Source organism: Raphanus sativus, chromosome 6 (assembly GCF_000801105.2).
Source record: "Raphanus sativus cultivar WK10039 chromosome 6, ASM80110v3, whole genome shotgun sequence".
NCBI lineage: Eukaryota > Viridiplantae > Streptophyta > Magnoliopsida > Brassicales > Brassicaceae > Raphanus > Raphanus sativus.
In genome coordinates this window covers 35,516,547-35,538,440 of record NC_079516.1, presented here as the reverse complement: position 1 = coordinate 35,538,440, position 21,894 = coordinate 35,516,547, and the positions used below count along the sequence as shown (strand labels likewise).

Genomic DNA, 21,894 nt, shown 5'->3' with positions numbered 1-21,894 from the left:
CTTTCTAAGATTTTATTACACCTTAAGTCACTTTAAACTACTAACGTAGTTTTTGTGTGGTTGTTTACCTTGCTATCCCCAATTTATCTTTTCCCTTCCCTTTAATAATTAACTAAATAATTACTATTTCCAAAAAGTATGATTTGACATGATTTTATCAAATTTTCTCAGCCTTAAGATTTTTAGATCTATATAAAATAGATGAATGAGATTACATATGTTTTAAAGTAATTATTTACCCCACTCTCTCCACAACCTCCTTATTTCTTTCATCTTGACAACGATAATTAACAATACAAACTCCAGTATTCATAATCTCTGTGTCTACTCCTTTTCTTTCTCTATCAACAATAATCTCTACTCCGTCATCGTTTCCGCCTTATTTATTGTTGCTCGATTTATCTCCGTATCTTCTCCACTTTTTCTTTTGTTGCCGGCAATTCTCGTTTGCAGTGACTCTTATTCCTTTGTCGCTGCTCTGTGGTGGTCTAAATCTAACTCCACTTCAAATTATATTGAACCTATGCGCCAGTGACTCTTATTCCTTTGTCGCCATAAAATTCCCATAACCATTGTTTATGCCTCACTCGTCGTTGCTTGCCATCGGTTTAAGTCTGATTATCAATTTGCAATATACTGCACCATTGGTCAAAGTAGACAGGCGTAGACGATGTACATGTGGACATGCGTAGACGGTAGACATGCATAGACGGTGTACACATGGACGTACGTAGATAGTGTACATCAGCTTACGACATTATACTCAAGTGTCTCAAATATATCAGTGAAAGTGTAAAACATACCAGACTTCACTATGCTTTACTCTTTGATGCTCTCAGTTGCATTGAGTAATCACTTTTATCCATATTGCATTCCAGACGCACACCTACATGTTTATCCATATTGCATTTGGACACTCATAGTTGTGTACACGAGTACAATGGGTGACATGTGTACACAATTATATATCCATATTGCATTTGTACATTATAATTGTGTACACGAGTACAATGGATGAAATGTGTACACCCATTTTAAAAGAATTATACAGAGGATAAAAAGAACTCTAGTATTTGATGTATGGAACACAAAGCAACAAAAAGAAATAGTAGTATAACAATGTCTATAGGTACATTTTGTTCATGTACATGGTTCGCAAAATGTTATGTGTTCGTAGATGTACACATGTACAAGTTGCAAGATCTGTTTCTGTTGTTTTCCATGAGAATAAAAAAGGCAGAAGAAGAATCTAAGGAACTAAACTCAATTAGAATAAGACAAGAAAATTCATGACGAGATGTTCATGTCTTGTTTTTAGGCTTAACAGAGTTTAGCTTCTTCTCTCATCTCCATGTGTGATTACTTTCTTCAAAGTAAACTTGAGAAATATTTTTAAACAGGTCAGAACTCCACCAGCTTCGAACGAGCACCAAAACTTTGAATTGAGAATATTTGTAAAAATGTTCATATTTGAATTTCAGTAAAACCCAATACTCAATCCACAAACCCTATATATGAACTCTGCGGCAGTGGTGTAAACTCGTCCGGAAACTTCAGGAAGAAAAACGACGTCGCTTTTTGGTGCAGTCATGATAAAGTCTTCCAATTTGAGCAGCTGGTTTACATGGTTCACCTTCTTCTTTTCCAATTGCAACAGCAAAATCAAAATCGAAAATGGTTCCTTTCCGTCAGTGGTGGTTTAGTCTGCAGTTTTACCACAAAGCCGGAGATCAAGATGGTGGGTGTTTCGCCGGTCTAACGGCAAGAAGAATCGAGAGGAAAACCATCATCATCACTGTCGATGAAAGATTAGATGAGATTTTTTTTTGTCAGGAAATGGAGTATATTTTTTAAAAAAATGGAAGAGAAACTTGGGTAGAGATAAAGTTGGTAGGTAACCATCTCTCCATTAATTTTGATTTAATACTCACCGTAGGATTTGAGAAAGAGTACGACGACAACTGTTTTGTAGTATTATTATTTTTATAATTTAATATCAGTTTATTGTTGGAACAAAATAGGGTAGATTTGTAATTTCAATTTCTCATGTATGTGCAAAGAGACAGCAAAAGTGCTCCAGTAGCACTAAGTGACTTTTTGTGTAATACTAAAGTAGAAAAGTGACTCCTAGTGTAATTCTTTCTCTATCTTATTAAAGTATAAGTACTTTAAACTTTTGTTTGGATACAAGGATATGAATTAACAAAAATTATTTGGCAACTTTGATAGTACACTAATAATTAATAAGGAATGAGCCTATTGGTATCACGATAGTACTTGATTATCTATCTTATTAAAACAGAAACATTCTCTTGGACCTAACATTTATTTTGTAAGTTTTTAAATTAAATACACATTTATACTTTATAGTTAAACCTACATTAAATCATTAATGTTCCTTTCTTTATACTACTATCCATGTTTCCAAACAATATACTTATTTCTTACTACTATCAATGTTTCCAAACAATATATTTTATACTACTATCAATGTTTCCAAACAATACAATAATTAATCTTAATATTTTATATCTATCATTTTCTCTTTAAAATTTTGTAGAAACATCATAATTTCATAAATTGCAAAATAATAAACTTTAAAATTTGGATTATAAGATTACAAATTATGAAACTATTACAATTTAAATCAAATTAGATTACATATTGGTCATCCATCAGTTCAATCAGTTAGTCTCAAATTTTAGTGATTTTTGTTAATATGAATATTTTAAAAACCTAAATTGAATTGTTAGATCTCCGGATTAACCGGTATAATCACAATCGGGTTGAATTTAGAAACACTGATTTAAATGCAAAAATATTTTAAATAAACTCTTTAAAAGTTACCAAAATATTTGTTAAGTTATTAGTAAAAAATTTCATCGTAAAATATTCCGCGCTTCCAAAGCGCGGGTCATAATCTAGTTTAGACATTAAAACGAGTGGGCCTATAATTGATTTTCACATTAAAACGAATGGGCTTTGCCGCATCTGCTTGGATTCAGATATATTATCATAATTATTTATCAAAAAAAAGTTTACATATTTGTTCCTAAATTTTAGAAAGATTTCACTTGGAGATCTTCTCATTTAAATCAAAATTCAACACTTCATCCCCACGAAAACAGAATAGAGGTTACTAACACTCAATTGCCATAAATTATTCCTAAATATTTTCACATCCATTTAAATCTAACAATTTTGAACTAATATACACTTTAGTATATCATAAAAATAAAGACCCGCCCAGTTGGACGGGTTAAGATCTAATATATATTTAAAATTTAAGACCTAATTTTGTATAATTCAACAAACTAATATATATTTAAATATTGTAATAAAATTGCGTGAAGTAAAATAAATGGCTAAAACTTAACCCTATGAAGTTCATGGGCTAAAACTTAACAACATATAAACCTCATGGACTAATTATGTTTAGCCATTTTAACCTTGATTCAAAAGTCATGGTTTATAGCTAATTTTTTTTTGATACCTGAGTTAGCGCTAATCATGTTAAGTTGAGCCCATTTTAATATATTTATCATATGCGCGTTATTTTAATCCCATTGCGATTCACTATTCGAAACATAAGTTTGTTACTAGGAGCATTTTCATGTTTTCTCCTAATTGAACGGTATTGAAAATCATCATATCTTTCAGATCATATGTCGTATAATTTAATGAAGGCTAACCAAGTGAGCTCTAGAGTAATTTTTATAATAAAGTTTGAAAACTCAAATACAAATTAGTAATATAGATATTCATGTTAAATCCAACTTAATGTATTATTGATTTACTTATCGGAATTTGGAGTCAAGGAAATAAGGTTGCGCTTGCATATTTGAGAAACATTGTTGGAAGAATGAATAAAAATGGACAAGACGTTGTAGCCCAATGGTTAGGACGGGTCCCCGCCTGCACCCAGGTAGGGGGTTCGATCCACGCCGGAGGGAACTACCTTGCAACGCTCTTGTCACCCACACGGATATGGGCCATGCTTTCGGCCCATTTGAAAAACTGGGAGGGGCGTCTATCCGTGGGCATTCCTTCCCCTTGGGGATTAGTCTGGGCCTTCTGGGCCTGGGATACCCCCAGGTTAAACAAAAAAAAAAAAAAAAAAAAAGAATGAATAAAATGACTAAGAATATCATGAGAGCCATTTATATCATTGAGTGGATATGTTTTAATAATTTATTTTGAACAATATTTTATAAGTATGCAAATAAATAAATAAATAACAGTCTTGGAAATGTATTAAATTAATAACTATCCAAAACTCTGTGTATTCTAAAGAAGTTTTGAATTTGCAGTGAAGTAAATATTATATACTTCAAAATTAATATAAAACGAGATACACACTTAACTACAAAGAGCCAAAGAGGAGAGATATACTACACACTATCATGCATTGTTCCCATAGGCAGTCAATTTTTTTTTAAAAGCATTAGAAAGAAAAGAAAATAACTTTCTTCTCTCTTACAACTAATGTATCTATAAATAAGAAATCCTCCTCAGCTTCATTTCATCTTCCAATTATTGAGCCGTGCCTTGGTCAGAATGCATTCCTTCTAATTCTACTCTACCCATAAAAAAAAAATATCAAATTCGATGTATTCTGTTCAAAATTTTAGAGATCGGTCATAAGGTAAAAGACAGTCTTCTTCGTCTTATAGGTCGTAGTTTTTCTTGAGATTATTGTGTTCATCACCGGCAATGGAAGTTGTTGAGAATTCTAAGAATCCAAATCATTCGCCGGAGAGGAAACGTGGAGGCTGGAGAGCTATTTCGTTCATCCTTGGTATGCTCTTTTCTCGTTTCTTCCAATATTTAATTTATCAAGGTATTTCTTCGTATAGATCTCAACATGGTAAACTAGTAAATGGATACGAACTTCATCATCCATTGTAAGCACGCAGCTTTGATCCCTTTCAATTGGCAGTGTTATATATATAGAGAATTTTTGTATTCAAATTAACTCTTTCTTTGTTTTAGAGAGACTAACTCCATATGATCGATGATTTTTTGGATTGGTATATGAGAAAATATTTATTTTTAACAAATGAACAAACGGTCAAATACATAAAGAGGAAAATAATTTTTGCTAAAATTAATACTGTCACCATGCTAATATCATGAACACACTAACCACTTTTACGAGTCATGCAATACAATAGCCACAGAAAATAGTACCAGAAGAAATTATCCAAATTAAATAAATTTATAAAATAATATATATGGTCGACCGTTTCATGCTGTTTTGGCGTAAACCTTTTGATCATTAGAAGCATGAAATACATGAGCCTCTTCAGACAGATCATGAGTTATATACATTAGTTGTACTTAACGGTCAGTCCAACTTAGGTAACCGAAACTGTTGGTTCATAAAAATATTGAACAACATGTTTTTTGTATGGTGATATCATGTAAAGGAAATGAGACGTTAGAGAGGATGGGAACGATGGGGTTATCGGCGAACTTCATGGCGTATTTAACCAAAGTATTCCACATGGAGCTAGTGGACGCTTCCAACGTTTACAACTTGTGGTTAGGTCTCTCCAATTTAGCTCCACTCCTCGGTGCAATAATCTCTGACGCCTACGTTGGCCGCTTCAAGACCATCGCTTACGCCTCCTTCTTCTCTCTTTTCGTACGTTTCCTCCCTTTATTCTTTTTTCTACAATAACATCGCAACTTAAAAATGGACTGTTGGGTCACAATAACAAGTGATGACTGATGATAGTCTAGTTGCTTTGGTTAATTTGGGTACAGGTTTGTTCCTTTTATTCACTAAAAATGCATCGGTTATATATCTCGTATATTAGTTTCTATTATGTTTTGAGATTTTCCTAATTATACTTTGCATTATATACATGATAAGATTGCATGTGTGAACTTTTCACAAGCTGAACGTCTATACTTTAGATTTTATTCATAATTTCAGAAAAAAATCAGACGGTCCATCAATATCGCTAAGCTTGACAACACTAGACAAAAAGTGCATGCATTATATGCCATGTAGTTTTCTTCATCCTTTTCTTTCTTTTTCAACTTTACAAGTTGCTTTCTTAATGGCTTTACACATCGTTTCCTATTAATGAACTTCCGTTACTCGATGAAATTGCAACAAATAATTCTAATGTGTTTTCTTAAAAAGTGTACTTCAAATTTTGTTACTGCATTTTTAATAACACTAGAAATCAGTCAAGTTTATAAATAAATCCAAACAGGGACTAATGACGGTGACACTCACTGCATGGCTGCATCAACTCCACCCACCAGAATGCAACATCCACCATCCAGATAGTTGCCACCGTCCAAACAAACTCCAGCTCGGAGTATTGTTCCTCGGTCTCTGTTTTCTCTCCATCGGCAGCGGCGGGATACGACCTTGTAGCATCCCTTTCGGAGCAGACCAGTTTGACCAACGAACAGAGAAAGGCCTCAAAGGAATGGCTAGTTACTTCAATTGGTACTACTTAACTTTCTCCATCGTTCTCATCGTTTCGCATACCATCATTGTCTACATACAGGACAACATCAGCTGGACCGTTGGGTTTAGCGTTCCGACCGGTTTAATGGCTTGCTCGATCGTTTTGTTCTTTGTTGGTACGCGGTTTTACGTGTATGTCAAACCGGAAGGGAGTGTATTCTCTGGTATTGTTCGAGTCATTTTGGCTGCTCGTAAGAAACGGAACCTCGAGCTTCCGGTAGAGGATGGGACAGTGGAGTATTATGACCCGCCACTTAAACATGGAGTGTTATCCAAGTTACCACTCACCAACCAATACAAGTATCAATTCATATACTTTTCCAGTAACGTTTTGATTGTTTCTTTATCAAATTAAAATGTATTGGTTTACGTTTAGGTTCCTTGACAAAGCGGCGGTGATCAAAGAGGGTGATCTGACATCCGATGGAGTGCCGGTGAATAAGTGGAGGCTATGTAGCATTCAAGAAGTCGAAGAGGTCAAGTGTTTGATCAGAATCATTCCGGTTTGGTCGGCCGGGATAATCTCCGTTGTTACAGTGTCCACACAAGGAACTTTCATAGTCCCTCAAGCTAGGAAAATGGACCGACACATGGGACCGCACTTTGAGATCCCGGCAGGTTCCTTATCCGTCATATCTTTCATTACAATAGGCCTATGGTTGCCTATCTACGACCGCATCCTAGTCCCGTCCCTTTGGCGAATCCGTAACTTCAGGCTCACGCTCCTTCAGCGGATGGGGATAGGGATCGTGTTCGGCATCATGTCCATGTTCTCTGCAGCGCTTGTGGAGAGAGTGAGGAGGACGCAGGCTTTGGAAATGACGCAGATGTCTGTGTTTTGGTTGGCGCTTCAGCTGGTTCTGATGGGACTCTCCGAGTCATTTAACTTCATTGGACAGATCGAGTTCTTTAACAGTCAGTTCCCTGAGCACATGAGAAGCCTTGCGAACTCGCTGTTTCCGCTCTCTTTTGCAGCATCTCACTACTTAACCAGTGTGCTGTTGACGACCGTGCATAAGTTGTCAGGCGGAAAAGACCAGCCGGACTGGCTGGACAATAACCTTGACAAAGGGAGACTGGATTACTTCTACTATATGATTGCTGGTTTGGGTGTTGTTAACCTTGTCTACTTCTGGTACTGTGCTAGAAGCTACCAGTACAAGACCGGTTCACAAATGGAAGATTTGGAAGAGGAGAAATCATTAGTAGACTAGAACGAAACCACATGTATGTATGCATGACCAATTTACAAGCTAAGATCACTATGCTAACTGTTCGTGATGTTTGTATGAATATGTAACGCCTTATGCTTGGCTACCTAAACTGGCTCTCATTTGAATATTATCATTACTTCATATGAATTGTCATTTCCACCGCTACCACTACGTCCCCTTCCTCTGTTGTTGTAGTAGCTCCTTTGGTAACCGTTTCCACCAGAATTATCATAAAATTCATACGGCCCATTCGAGTAACCACCTCGACCTCCCCGGGGAATGGAATGGCCTCTTCGAGCATCTCGATGACCTCTCTAGCTCTGTTGGGATCCACGTGGCACATACTGTTTCTGGTAATATATCTTTGACTTCCCTCCTTCCACCTGCGTGTATAGTAGGTTTGTTCCTGCTGCCCATGGACAACCTCTCCTTCATTCACTGACTCCATCCTTCAAACCCAAAATAAAAACATCAGATTGAGCCTCGAACAACTAATTCATTTAAAGATAATTTAAAGCTCCAAATTCCGCTGGATTTACCTTTGGTTGCACAAATTGATCATTAACAACAGTTTCTTCTTCTTTAAGGTTTGATGCATCTTCTTCCTGAAAACAGAATAACAATCAATTCCTGATGCAGATAAGTATTTGGAATTCCAAATATCTTATTATTTATTTTGTTAAATATATTGAATTAGATAATTACCTTTTATTTGTATTTTCTATATTTTAATGGTTTTCCTATTTTAGTTAAGATTATGATTTTCTAGATTTAAGGATTTATTATAAATAGGCATTCAAGCCTAAAATTGTATTCAGACTTTGATAATTAATAAACGAGCTTTTGCTTTATACCTTGAAAGAGATTTGATTAAATTCATCTTCTTTGAGTTGCCTTGTTATTGATTCGATTAAATTCATCAATACAGGAAGTTGGTCTCAAGACGCTATCGAAAGAAACTCTTGATTGATCCAAGAACAGGTCTCTAGAACCCTAAAAGTTCTTTGATCGACCGTTCACCCTATCGGCCGCTGCATCAGTTGGTATCAGAGCCTCGTCTCTTTGATTTCTTAATCGAAGACGATTCTGGATGTCATGGTGATTGCGAACATCTATCCTATCCAGGACGAAAGTCCCTTTGTCGAGAGAGAAGAAGGCCATGAGATCAACAAAGAGATTTCAGGTGATCCAATCTACGACGTTTATGAAGATGATGAGATCTACAAAGAGATTTGTGGAGATCCAATCTATGATGTTTATGAAGAATATGATAATTTCGTCCGTGCAAAATAGGGCGAAATCTCGTCTATTCAGAAGACTTCAAGAATAATCAATTCCGTGCAAAATTCGTACAGGACGAGTTTCGTGCGAATTTCATGCAAAGTCAAAAGATCAGGCTTGTGTGCAAATTTCGGATTTGAAGATACATATTTGAAGATTTCAACCACAAAAAACCGATTTAAGATTCGAGGACGAATCTTTTCCAACCCGGAGAGAATGATGCAGATAAGTATTTGGAAAATTTCCAAATATCTTATTATTTATTTTGTTAAATATATTGAATTAGATAATTACCTTTTATTTGTATTTTCTATATTTTAATGGTTTTCCTATTTTAGTTAAGATTATGATTTTCTAGATTTAAGGATTTATTATAAATAGGCATTCAAGCCTAAAATTGTATTCAGACTTTGATAATTAATAAACGAGCTTTTGCTTTATACCTTGAAAGAGATTTGATTAAATTCATCTTCTTTGAGTTGCCTTGTTATTGATTCGATTAAATTCATCAATACAGGAAGTTGGTCTCAATCGAAAGAAACTCTTGATTGATCCAAGAACAGGTCTCTAGAACCCTAAAAATTCTTTGATCGACCGTTCACCCTATCGGCCGCTGCATCAATTCCACAGAAAGAAAGAGAAAAAAGAAATTGCTCAAGAGAACATATGGATGATGGGAAGGATTGTATGTTGTCTAACTCACATAACAAGACACTCAGAACCATTCTAAACATATATATTGCCACGGTTTGTAATCACCAGCCCATAATATATTGACAACTGAAGATATAGTATATTACACTACAAACTAATTATAACCAAGACATAATTCTCAAAAAACCATAAGAACAATCAACCAAGGCAGATGCAAAGAAGATACTGCCGTGGACTCATCAGTAACAGAACCGTAAACCAAGCTGCATCCTCTCTCTCGTCATCAAAAAAATCAAGATCCTTCATGTCGAAGAGAGATCCAAAGTAGAATAGATTCACTAATAATCCTCCAACTCGGGAGTGTCCTTTACGACAGTTTTGATCGTAGCGAGGGTGACTTCTTCGGAGCAAGTAGCGGTTGAGGTTGATTTTGGGTTGGTAAAATAAAATAACAATTAATAAAAAAGATGTTGTATACAAAAAATTGTTATTGATGGTAGATCTGAGACAGCATGAGAATTTTAAGATATCTAAATTCGGATCCTTTTCCGGTAAATCCGTGATTTTACTAAAAAACTGTATCTGATTTTTTAGATATTCGGATGTTGGATATTTTTCTAAAAATTATAATATTTGACGGATATTCGAATTTAAATTTAGATTGTTAAAATAAATAAAAATAATATTAATATACATAAAATATTAACAAAAATTTAAATACAAAATGTATATAGTGTTGGTCTCTTGGAGAAGAAGTTGAAGCTGTGTAACCAATATATATACACACACCTATAAGCACAGAAATCATGTGTATTATGTTTGTTGTATACTTGTATGCATTATTAATCCTTTCTGCATATATAGTAAGTGTGTTGTACACATTTGAACTTGCAACTTTCACACACAAAAAAACCTGAATATGATTTTCTTCGGTTCTTAAATTTCTCCTAACCAAAATCTAAAATAACCTATTCTAACCGAACCGTATGTATATTGAACCTTTTATTTGTGTAGTAGGAGAGAAAATTAGCCGAAGATTTTTGTTACGATTCAAAAATAGTTGAAGGCCCGAGAAAACCATCTTTTTGACTTATCTTAAATTTTTTTCTTGCAAACTTGTTGTATATAAGTTAGTTTTTGTAGATTTGATTGCTTCTATACTATTGTGATATATGTGCACTTTTAGTATTGAATAAAGGGATAAAATACTAAATTATCACTCTCAATAAAAAGTTGTTTTAAATAAAAGGTTTATGAGTTCATTTTTTTAATTTGTAACTTCAACTGATGTAAAAAGTTTCAAATATACAAAATATAAATGTATTTGTTTACAATAATCTTAGTCATTTAAAAATGATGTAAGATAAATTTGTATTCGATTAGATTTGATAATAAAAGAATAATTGTGTCCAAAATAATTTAATATGACTCAAAATTTTGAATGTTCAAAGATGTAAAATATTCTAAGGCTTCTTTATAAATCAGATGTATCAATTTATTTTTTCATTATTGGATATATTTGACAACACATTTGCATAAATTTCTAATAATATTTTTATTTGCATAATATTATTTAGATTGTTTGGCAATTGATATAATTTGGTATATGATTATTTTCTATTTTCAATCGAGTTAAATAAATAAAAGATAAAAAATCACTCAAATGAGTTTTTTTCTAATATATGCGCATGATGTATTTTCTACCAATGTTCAAATGTTAATAAGAAAAAAAAAAGTTGCATACTTAACTACATATGGAAAGAATATGTATTCCTACCAATGTTCAAATGTAATTAGGTAAGAATTTTTTTTTGATTTAAATGAATGTTAAATTTATTATTCAAAATGTTTTTAAAATAAATGCATCTCTATTTAGAACATCTATTGACTGATAAATTGAGATTATACGTGGAAGATTTTAATCATGTGCGAAAATCAACCATACAGACATTACTCTCTCCTATCCCTTCCTCCCTGTATTTTGCAAGAAATTATTCTACTTGTTTTGTTTTGACTAAATCTTCTTTTTTTGCTAACACGTTTTGACTATATCTTATAAGAAATTAATGTAAAATTATATTCTTACTTTGTCTTTGACCATAACAACTATTTTGAACATTCTAATAGTATATATATATATATATGTAATCAGTCTAAGTGATCTACTCAACAAAACTATTAAGAACATCATAAAATGGCTATAACCGCAAAAACTTTAGTCTCATTAGTTTTAACTATCTTTTTATTCATATCTTTTATTGACTGTCGTACATTAACTTCTGAAGCTCCTTCAACTACTTCGAATTCTCCGGGTAATACTTTATTTTAGTTGTAGATATGTTTCTCATATGAATATTGTATTAATGATTTCTTTTATTGATAAATAGGATTTGGAATAGGACAGTATTGCTTTGGAGGATTTTGGCCGTGTAAGGAAGACATTCTCTTTGGTTGCGTTAGATATTGCAATAAATATGATTACAAATTTGGCCGATGTACTGACGTCGGAGGATGTTGTTGTTATTAAAAAAAAGTTTAAGATGAAATAAATATAATAAAATGTGTTGTTTTATAACATCAATAGTTTTGATATGTTTTGAAAATTTATACAAAAGATCTAGAGTAGAATACACAAATTTTACCAAATCAAAATTATTTTGATGAAATTCAAAAATAGGTTTTGCAATTTGAACGAAATCTAAAATAAAATCGAAAGTACAACTTAATGGATACTGAATTGGTTGTGTGTTGAGTTTTAAAGCCGTGATTAAGTATGTGTCAAGCCAGGTCTGGTCATATATGTTTCATAATGGTTTATGTGCATAATAACATACTAGAGTTTTATTTTTATTTATTAAATTTAAGATCAATTATCTATTTATATATCTTTGTATTGTGTTGTTTTTATCCTTATTTTCAAAGTGGATTTATTATTTTATTAAAATTTCATTTAATAAATATTATCTTTTTAAATTATATTATATATATATTATATATATATATATATTTATAAAATTTATGTGTTTTATATTTTAATCAAAATGTTTATGTTTGAATAAAAGTTTATATAAAACTAGGATAGACCCAACCTACGGACGGGGATACTTTAGTTGTAATCTAAGTATTAATTTTTTACTTTACATTGAACCATTGGAAACAAAAACATGCAAAATGACATGTAGACCAAACACACTAAATAGCTTTCTTCATATGAGACACATAGGTGTAACTAATTATTGTATATTGCAAAGGGAGCAATATGAGAGCAGTGTCAATATATCTTTTGCTAAGGTCCATAGGTCTTGATCTGGGCTTGTGCTGCAACAGTTAGGCTGAAAAATCACACAACACGGTGTTTGTTAATCAACCTGAAGTCCTCAACCACATTTATATTTTTTCTTTTGAAGCCTTAGCTCCAGCTTTTGGGGCTTTTATGGTTTTAGTGTCAAGGACAACATATACTACTCTAGCCTAAGCGGTCACATGTATCTTCTAGCTTATATGTTGGATAGTTCCTACCTTTTTTTAGTGAGAATAAGAAGATTTATAAAAATAAAACTCAAGTGAATAGAGAGAAAAGTGTCCATTTTTCAGACAGTTTTGTGCATTTCTGATTTTTTTTGTTTAGGTTAATGAAGTCTACCGCACCTATCATTCCTAACATTTTTCGTTGTTTCGTAATTTGTACTGAACTTCATAACACTACAAAAGGTATAAAGGGACGAAGAAAAATATTATCCACAGTAAATATTATAACCATACGTTAAACTTCTAAAACTTTAGATTACTTGTCCTCCTTTGTGATTCATCTCCTACTGATATCTTGATGAAGACTTTGCAGATAAGTGTAACAGTGTCTGATTAGTACTCAAAACTAAGTTCAATGTAGACACTCATCATTCAAACCCCAAGCTCCAAATTCAATCTCCCTTAATTGTATAGACCCACTGAAAAGAACATAAGAACTTAACTAAATGACATAAGGTCATAGCCTTAGCTTCTGAATGCAGAAGAAGAGACAATAGTTTTAACAAAAAACTTAAATCATCAAAACACCTGAGAAAGATGGTGAAAGTAGAACCCATTGATCAAAGCAGATTGTATTAAAATGTTTTTGATCATTAGAGAGAGGGTAAAACACAAATCAGAACTTTTGATGGGATAAATTAAAAATCAGATCTACAACAGCTAGGGATCCAAGCATTGTGGCATGTCAATGATGTCTAAGTTGTCAAGATTGGTATCAAATCTTTCGACAATGCTTTTTGAGTTTCTTATAAGTTACTCACCCGCTCTTCTCGTTGTCTGCAATCTTGAAGGTTTCTCCTAGACTATGAATCTTTTCTTCGGAAGGCCAATGCTCTCTCTTAACTCCAATCGTGGCAACCTCCACTTCTGTTTTAACAATTGCTCATCCTTCCAGAAGCTCGAAGACACAGCGGTTGCTCCTGCGATAGCAGTAACAGATGCATCCACAGCTACAGAGACAGCAGCATGAATTTGAGCCTTATGTGCTCGAGTCTCCTATTTCTTCTTCTCCAGTGAACTGTTGTTTGCTCATCAAAATTGTTGCGTAGAAAGTCCTACCTCTGGAAACCATTCCTGCAAACAGATCATTTAAATACAAAATGTATACAGTGTTGTTAATTATTTCTATGTAATAATATTACAAAATTTATATATACTATTATATAAATGAAAATATAATAACTAAAATTAGTTTTATATATAGATATTACTATTTTGAAATAATTATTAATAAAATTATAGATATGGATATCCAGACTATAAAATCAAAATATCCGAATTGGAAACCGGTTTTAGCGGATCTAACATTTTACTATCTAGATCCGGATTTGGTTCTTTCGGATATCCAAATTTTTAGAAGGATCCGGATTAGATATCGGATAATAAGTCTCAACCTAATTGATGGTAACAGTCTTCTTCTAAATGTCAAGAGTGTTATGTTCACCTTGTAGTTATTGGTTTCATGATTAAACGTTGTCGAATATATTTTTGAAGTACTGTTTTAATATTTCTGAGCGGTTGTTCATTTTTGTGTGTGAATGTAATTTTGAAATGCTTCTCTAGCTTTCAACTGTACTATCAAACTACTCTTGGAACATGTATGTAGTACCTGGACAAATGAAACCATTTTTCAACAGATCTTAAATGGGTCATTCCAATGTGCATCTTAGAGAGATGCGCTGAAAATTTTGCACACACATTACACATAGACTTTACAGCTATGCATAGCGAATGAAGCCATTTATGCTCTTAGATGACTTCGCGGAATATTTTAACTTTTCGCAAGATTAAATTCATCTTATAGTGACGATTATGCACGATGAAGCTCAAACATGACGAGCTCATTTCATGACTAGGCACTGATACACTCTTGTTCTTCAGGCGTTTTGATATTTTCTTTTCCTTGTGTTTCAGTGGAAGCTCATTATGTCATCTTGTGATGATCGTTGCATGTCATTTCTGTTCTTTTGATTCAATCTTGTAAGGTCAACATTTACCTTTGATTTGAATGGATTCAGTGTCAAAATATCGTTTTCATAGTTATTTAATAACAGTTTCAGATGATTAAACAACTTGTAATATATGATATTATCCCCAAAACTATATTCAAGTTGTTATGATTATCAAAATCTTATTACGTTTTTATCTCTTACTAAGATTGATTATTGCTCAAGCGCAAAGAAGACTTTTTTTTATGTCAGTGACCATGAGTCATATACCGACTACCAACTCTTATTATCTTATTAATTTCGTATAAGGTTCGTATCATATGATTCATCGAACACTTCACCACACAAAAAACCTGTCACTAATTTGCCAATGGTGAATTTTAACAAAAACAAACAAGCCAAAGTTTCAGTAACTCTATATACGAGAGCTTTAAGTTAACATTAATTCTCACGTCTCTCGTAGAGGCTACCTTTGGAGGGTATTAAAACGAGATGGAGTATTCCATTGTTAGGAGGAAGTTGCAAACGAAGAGGAGTCAGATTGCCACTTAAGGGGTTACGAGTGCACACCACAACATCTTCCAAGCGTGTTTCTTCTCGTAGCGTCTGAGTCAGCTCTGCCACACTATTTCCTCTAAACGTAAGAAAATATCCAACACTTGATTTGTCTTCCATGTGTTTTTGATCAGCGATACTATAATAGATTGTTCGCCCATTTGGCTTCAATGGAGATTCAACAGACTAGGAAATATAAAATAAAAAAAATATTATTACAACAGTATTTTTAACTTTGCAAAAATATTTTGGTAATTACACGAAAGAAAAAACACTTACATTTGCATCAGATTTGTCTGAAAGAGAACATGAAGTCCAAACTGGCGACAACTTTTTATGCAGCAGCGGATGCAGCATTTTCTTTGACGACATAATAATAGACTCCATCGCCACATTATATGGATGATTTGTATGATAATCGACAGTTTGCACATCCAATTTTGATATAGACTCATCAGACTAGTCAAAATAGAAATTTGTTATGGTGGTAATTTTAGAATGGTGTTTTGGTAATTACAAAAATAAAAGGTAATCACCTCTGAGTTCATCGCCCCCTTGAAAGGTGGATTAGTATGATAATCGATGGTTCGTCCGTCTGATTTCGATGGAGACTCATCAGACTGATCAAACTATAAATTTGTTACTACGGTAATATTAGATTTATAAAGAGTTTTGTTAATAACAAAAATATACTTACATCTGAATCTGATTTGTCAAAAAAAGAAGACGTCTTCGAATGTGGGGGATCAGATGGCTTCTTATGCGGTGACAAATGCATCATCTTCTTCGAAGATGAAGTAGATTTCATCTCAAACTTAAATGAATGATTAATATGATAACCTATCTCATCTGGAGACTCATCAGACTAGTCAAAATAAAAATTTGTTATTGTAATAATTTTAATTTTAAAAGCATTTTTTGTGAACTACAAAAAAGGATACTCACATTTGAATCTGATATGTCTGAAATAGAAGACGGAGTCTTCGAATGAGGAGAAGAGTGAGGAGGTGGATGTAACATTTTGTTTAAAGATGGAGTAGACTTCATTTTCGTCTTGAATGAAGGATTGATATGATAAACGATGGTTCTCTCATTCGACTTCGATGGAGACTCATCAGACTGCTTAAAATAAAAATTTGTTATAGTAGTAATTTTATATTTAAAAGGTGTTTTGCTAATTAAAAGAAAAAGTACTTACATCTGACTCTGATCTGTCAAAAAGAAAAGACGGAGTCTTCGAATGAGAAGAATTTGATGGCTTCCTATGTGGCGACATATGCATCATTTTCTTCGAAGATGAAGTAGATTTCATCTCTTCCTTGGATGGTTTATTTATATGATAATCGATGGTTTGCTCGTCCGGTTTCGGTGGAGACTCATCAAACTAGTTAAAAATAAATTTTGTTATAATAGTTATTTTAATTTTAATTTTAAAAAGGTGTTTTGTTAATTATTAAAAGTACTCACATTTAAATATGATATGTCTGAAAGAGAAGATGGAGTCTTCAAATCTGGAGAATTCGACAGCTTCCTTTGTGGTGGTGGATACAACGTCTTCTTCGGTGATAGAGTAGACATCATTGCCGCCTTGAACGGAGAATTAATATGATAATTGGTAGCTCGCCCATTTAGTTTTGATGGAGACTCATCACACTGATCAAAATTAAAATTTGTTGCAGCGGTAATTTTAATTTTAAAAAATTGTTGTGATAGTTAAAAGAAGATACTCACATCTGAATCTGATTTGTCTGAAACAGAAGACGAGGTCTTCGGATGCATAGAACTCAGTGGCTTTTTATGTGGTGTCAGGTGGAGCATCTTCTTCGATGATGGAATAAACTTCATCTCGGTTTGCCCATCCGGTTTCGATGGAGACTCAGACTAATCAAAAAAAAATTGTTGTGACGGTAATTTAATTATTAAACCGTGTTTTGGTAATGACAAAAAAAGTACTCACATCTGATTCTGATATGTCTAATAGGGAAGATAGAGTCTTTAAATGTAAAGAATTCGACGGCTTCCCATGCGGCGACGGATAAAGTGTCTTTGTAGAAGTAGACTTCATCTTCGCATTGAATGGATGATTAATGTGGTAATTGTTTGTTAACTCATTCGATTTTGTTGGAGACTCATCAGACTAGTCAAATGAAAATTTTGTTATATATAATGAAAAATTTAATTCTGAAAATGTTAATTATAGATAAAGTACTCACATCTGAATCTGATTTATCTGAAAGAGAAAATGGATTCCAAGATGGCTTTCTATTTGGCCTCGAAGGAAGTGTCTTCTTTGATAACGGAGTAAAATTCATCTCCACTTCGAACGGAGGATTAATATGATGATCGACAATTCGCTCATCCACTTTCGATGGAGACTCATCAGACTAGTTTAAATAACAATTTGTTACAGCAATAACTTTTATTATAAAAAGGTGGTTTGGTGATTAAATGAAAGAAAAAAGTACTCACTTCTGAATTAGATATGTATGAAAAAGAAGACGGAGTCATGGAATGTGAAACTGACAGCCGGAAATTTGACGGTTTCCTATGCGGTGGTGGAGACAGTGACGTCCTTGGTGATGGAGTAAACTCCATCTCTTCCATTAGTTGAGGATTAATCAAGATCTCAACTACATCAACCTCCCACAAGATCGACTCCAGAGTAGCTGAATGAGGATTATCATGTGTGACAGATTTTCTCCGTGGAGGAGGTCCATCGTTAGCTCGGAGGTAGTTACCATAACTCGTCTTGAGCAAGATTTTAGACCCTTCTCTCACTGGTTCCCACTCAACAGACGAATCAAGTCGACTCGGCTTTAACTGCATCACTTTCTTCCCCGTAGCTCCAAGCAAGAACCGCTCGTTAGAAGCGGTTAAGTATTTGCCATAACAGCTTTTAAGACGGATGACATGATAGGAATGGCTAACCGGTTCGACGGTCCATTGAGTGTTTTCTATTGATCTGTTTTTACCTTGAGACACCGTTTCTTCGTTTTCATTAGCTGTTAGATACTTGTCGTGGATGCTTCGCATTCGAACAGCTTTTGCTTTCCGAAAAAACTCCACTGCCGATACTGTTTCCTTTTCGTTGAAGCTACACATCTTCTCCTTTTGTTTGAAGATACTCATGTTCTATGAACAGTAAACGAATGGGAAAATATGTAAGAAAAAGTTATTGTGGTCAGTTGATGCAATGAATTTGAAAAAGTTAGACTTTACTGATTGTATTTACCACGTTTTAATTTCCACATCAGCACAATATGAGTTAAAGAGTTGTATTCTCTAATGAATAGTTTCTAACAAAATGTGAAGCATGACTACATGGCTGACCTAAGTCTCAAAAAAAAACATGGCCGGCCTTTTTCATCCTAATAATGTGACTATGCCATTGAAGTATGGACTGCAAAAGATGATTTCAAAGAATATTAGAGAATATATGTCTAAACTCTTTGCCCGCAAGAATGAAAATTCATGAGTGTGGGACTCCCCTATTTGAGACCCATATACTCCACCGATTCTACACAGGTATTGTGTTTGTTGGCAATAGTTTTATTTATATAAAGCCATTATGTATATCAGTATATGTTTTATTGTTGGCCAAAAAGAGAACTTATAGTCTTTTTTCTTTCTTAATCTGCCTTTAGGTGTGTATAACTTCTGTCTAGAAAAGTCGTTTTACCTAAACGCCGCTTAGACTATGTATAGAACATTGCACTTAATTAAGCAACAAAGAGAATCAATCAAAGCTAGCACAAGTAAACTGAACTTTTGATAGTTAAAGACAATCAAACTTACAAGTTTTGGGGACCATCTCGGAGACGTTGAACGTAAACCCAAAGAAGCGAACCGACCTAAACTCTTCTTTGGTCTGCCGGAAACGGGTGACCCAGGCGCTGACCAGAAGCCCAAACCGGGGAGATGTGGGGAAAGTGGAGAAGAAAGAGAGCTCTTATATCCATCAGACATGTTGTCAAGATCAAAACCATCAACGGTAATAACATACCAGAGCAACCAGTTCTTGGTCTTCGACGTAGGAGGCTGCTCGTGAGTAACTGACTTTCTCCACGGCGGCGTTCCCCCGTTAGCCCTCATCCATTTGCCGCACCATGATTTCAGCTTCACCGAAACCCCATATCCCTCCGGTTCCCACTGTGTTTGGCAATCCATAGGGTTGTTAGACGACTGCGTTTGAGTCACTTTCTCGCCAGTCATACCTAATAGGAACGGTTTACTGCTAGCCGTTAAGTACGTGCCGTGGCAGCTTCTTAACCTGATCAGCTTCGGCATACCAACGACCGTCTCAACCGTCCAAATGGCTAGCCGTGAATATCTGTTACGGCTTTGCCGGATTGTTTTTTGGTCCTCGTCCGCGAGTAAAAACATATTATGATGGCTCAGTAACTTAACGGCCTTGCCTTTGGAGAACAACTCCATTTCTTTTGAGCTTTGAAGAAGAGAAACGAAATCGAAACAGAGAGTTCTGTTTTGGTTCTGTCAAGGAAGGAGAGAGATGACGATGAGGACGGCTTCAAGGTTGGTTATATAGCCTGGCTGAGAGGAAACTATTGTAAATTAATATTCGGAGGCATTATTCAGTGTGTAATTATTGAGAAACTTCTCAAATGAAACTAAACGACTAATCGTAAACTGATTAATACGTCAAAATATTAACTTGCAATAGTTTCATTGACCATTCATAATAGCTCTAAATATTATTTCTAAACTAAAAATGTTGGTTTTCAATCTAGACCAATATTGTTTATATTAGGAGTATAAAACAAGGTGATTCTTAGGTATTCACAAAATAATTAAATTGTAATAATTGTCTAAATTTGTTAGATAATACTGTCTTATTTTCTTTACTATACGTAGGTTCGGGACAGATTGAGTACTCTGGGGAATTTTAAGGTAACCAGATCCGGATCCTGATCCGACGGATCCATAATTTTACTATTTTTATCATAATTTTACTATTTTTATCTGGATCGTAGTTCTTGGATATCTAGGTGTCGGATATCTTTCTGAAAATTATAATATCTGGCAGATATTTGGATCCGAATTTGGATTGTTAAAATAAATAGAAAATAATATATATATATATATATATCAACAATAATTTAAAAATAAAAATGCATATAATGTTTTAAATTATTTCTATGTATAATATTACAAAATTTATATATACTATTATAAAAATGATACTCTAATAAATAAAATTAGTTATTTATATTACAATTTTGAAATATTTATCAATAAAAATTACGGATCTGGTTTTGAAGGATCCAACATTTTACTAATCATATTCGGATTCAGCCCCTACAGATATCCAGATTTTTGGAGCGAATCTCGGATCGAATCTCGGATCAAATCCAAATCTCGGATAATAAGTCTGAGGCCTAACTATATGTTTAATTTTGGATATTATAATTATGACTAGATCAGTTAATCATTTTTGGCTATATTTAATTGCATCCCAAAATATTTTAATTCTACATAGGTAAAGATAAAATTAAATTTTAATATATTTATTTTAATTTTATTTTCTTATATTTTTACACACATATATATATATATATATATATTATGAAATTATCTATAATTTGATTTTTTTTGAAAAAAGTAGAAACAAAATAATGTTGTAACATTCCAATTTGTGATATATGTCGAAAAATTTAAAATAATTGATTTGTTACCTATGTCAGCAAATTTACATTTTCCATTATGAATACAAAAATATTTTTAGAGTTAAACATGCTTGATCTTGAGTAGAGAAAAGATGAGTGATCTATTATGAAGTGATTAGCGATATCGTGTGAGTGAAACTAAAGCACGGGAAAATTTATGATTGCAAGATTAGTAAACGACACTTTCGAACTTCCAAAAAGTTAATGCATCATCCGTAGTACAGTATGGGATCCACATACAAGTAAGTGGGTGTGAGAAGCTTATTAGCCATGAACAATCAGAGCGTTATAAAAGTATTGATTGCTTTTGAGCTGTGTTAGTTTATGCAACCAGTAATATTTTAAAAACCAATATTTTGAAGACTAATACATATATATAATATATATGAATATATTCAAAAATAACTAAATATTGCTTATTGGTGGCTTGGTTGTTGTGGAAGTCAAAGCCTAGTATGGCTATCGGGGGGTTTTTTTTTTTTTCAAAAATGGCTATCGGGGTTGTTATTGGATAGCATTTGTAATGGTTCTTTGAACGT

General features: G+C 33.5%; 2 protein-coding genes and 1 long non-coding RNA gene across 5 annotated transcripts; 1 reads left to right on the top strand and 2 right to left on the bottom strand.

The window, feature by feature from the left end:
- The first annotated feature begins 4,478 nt into the window (after positions 1–4,478).
- Positions 4,479–7,726, top strand: LOC108809956 (protein NRT1/ PTR FAMILY 2.12). The gene is made up of 4 exons (XM_018582086.2): positions 4,479–4,798; positions 5,430–5,647; positions 6,228–6,790; positions 6,867–7,726. The coding sequence occupies exons 1-4, from the start codon at positions 4,714–4,716 to the stop codon at positions 7,702–7,704; spliced, it is 1,704 nt and encodes a 567-aa protein (XP_018437588.1). The 5' UTR covers positions 4,479–4,713; the 3' UTR covers positions 7,705–7,726.
- Positions 7,682–10,056, bottom strand: LOC130496543 (uncharacterized). The gene is made up of 3 exons (XR_008935704.1): positions 9,843–10,056; positions 8,244–8,309; positions 7,682–8,153 (listed from the first exon to the last, which is right to left on the bottom strand). It is a non-coding gene; the product is annotated as an uncharacterized LOC130496543 (long non-coding RNA).
- A 5,329-nt stretch (positions 10,057–15,385) lies between these two features.
- LOC108811812 (uncharacterized) lies at positions 15,386–20,164 on the bottom strand. 3 transcript variants are annotated; one of them, XM_018583906.2, is made up of 12 exons: positions 19,467–20,164; positions 18,141–18,803; positions 17,885–18,055; positions 17,629–17,808; positions 17,403–17,552; positions 17,139–17,324; positions 16,870–17,055; positions 16,617–16,790; positions 16,369–16,536; positions 16,208–16,300; positions 15,951–16,130; positions 15,386–15,857 (listed from the first exon to the last, which is right to left on the bottom strand). In XM_018583906.2, the coding sequence occupies exons 1-12, from the start codon at positions 20,103–20,105 to the stop codon at positions 15,558–15,560; spliced, it is 3,090 nt and encodes a 1,029-aa protein (XP_018439408.1). In that variant the 5' UTR covers positions 20,106–20,164; the 3' UTR covers positions 15,386–15,557. The 3 variants fall into 3 exon arrangements, with proteins under 3 accessions (XP_018439408.1, XP_018439409.1, XP_056844717.1); XM_018583907.2 differs by having other exon boundaries at positions 16,208–16,291; XM_056988737.1 differs by lacking the exon at positions 15,386–15,857 and having other exon boundaries at positions 15,994–16,130; positions 16,208–16,266.
- Between the last annotated feature and the right edge of the window lie 1,730 nt (positions 20,165–21,894).

Bases quoted from the DNA above. Each gene is read 5' to 3' on its own strand.
- LOC108811812 (XM_018583906.2), bottom strand. From the start codon at position 20,105: ATGGAGTTGTTCTCCAAAGGCAAGGCCGTTAAGTTACTGAGCCATCAT. The intron at 16,537-16,616 runs GTGAGTATCCTT...TATTTTGACTAG, and splicing joins CAGACATATCAGATTCAAAT to TCTGATGAGTCTCCAGATGA. The intron at 16,131-16,207 runs GTGATTACCTTT...TATTTTGACTAG, and splicing joins AGGGGGCGATGAACTCAGAG to TCTGATGAGTCTATATCAAA.
- LOC108809956 (XM_018582086.2), top strand. From the start codon at position 4,714: ATGGAAGTTGTTGAGAATTCTAAGAATCCAAATCATTCGCCGGAGAGG. The intron at 4,799-5,429 runs GTATGCTCTTTT...TATCATGTAAAG, and splicing joins AGCTATTTCGTTCATCCTTG to GAAATGAGACGTTAGAGAGG. The intron at 6,791-6,866 runs GTATCAATTCAT...GTTTACGTTTAG, and splicing joins CCACTCACCAACCAATACAA to GTTCCTTGACAAAGCGGCGG.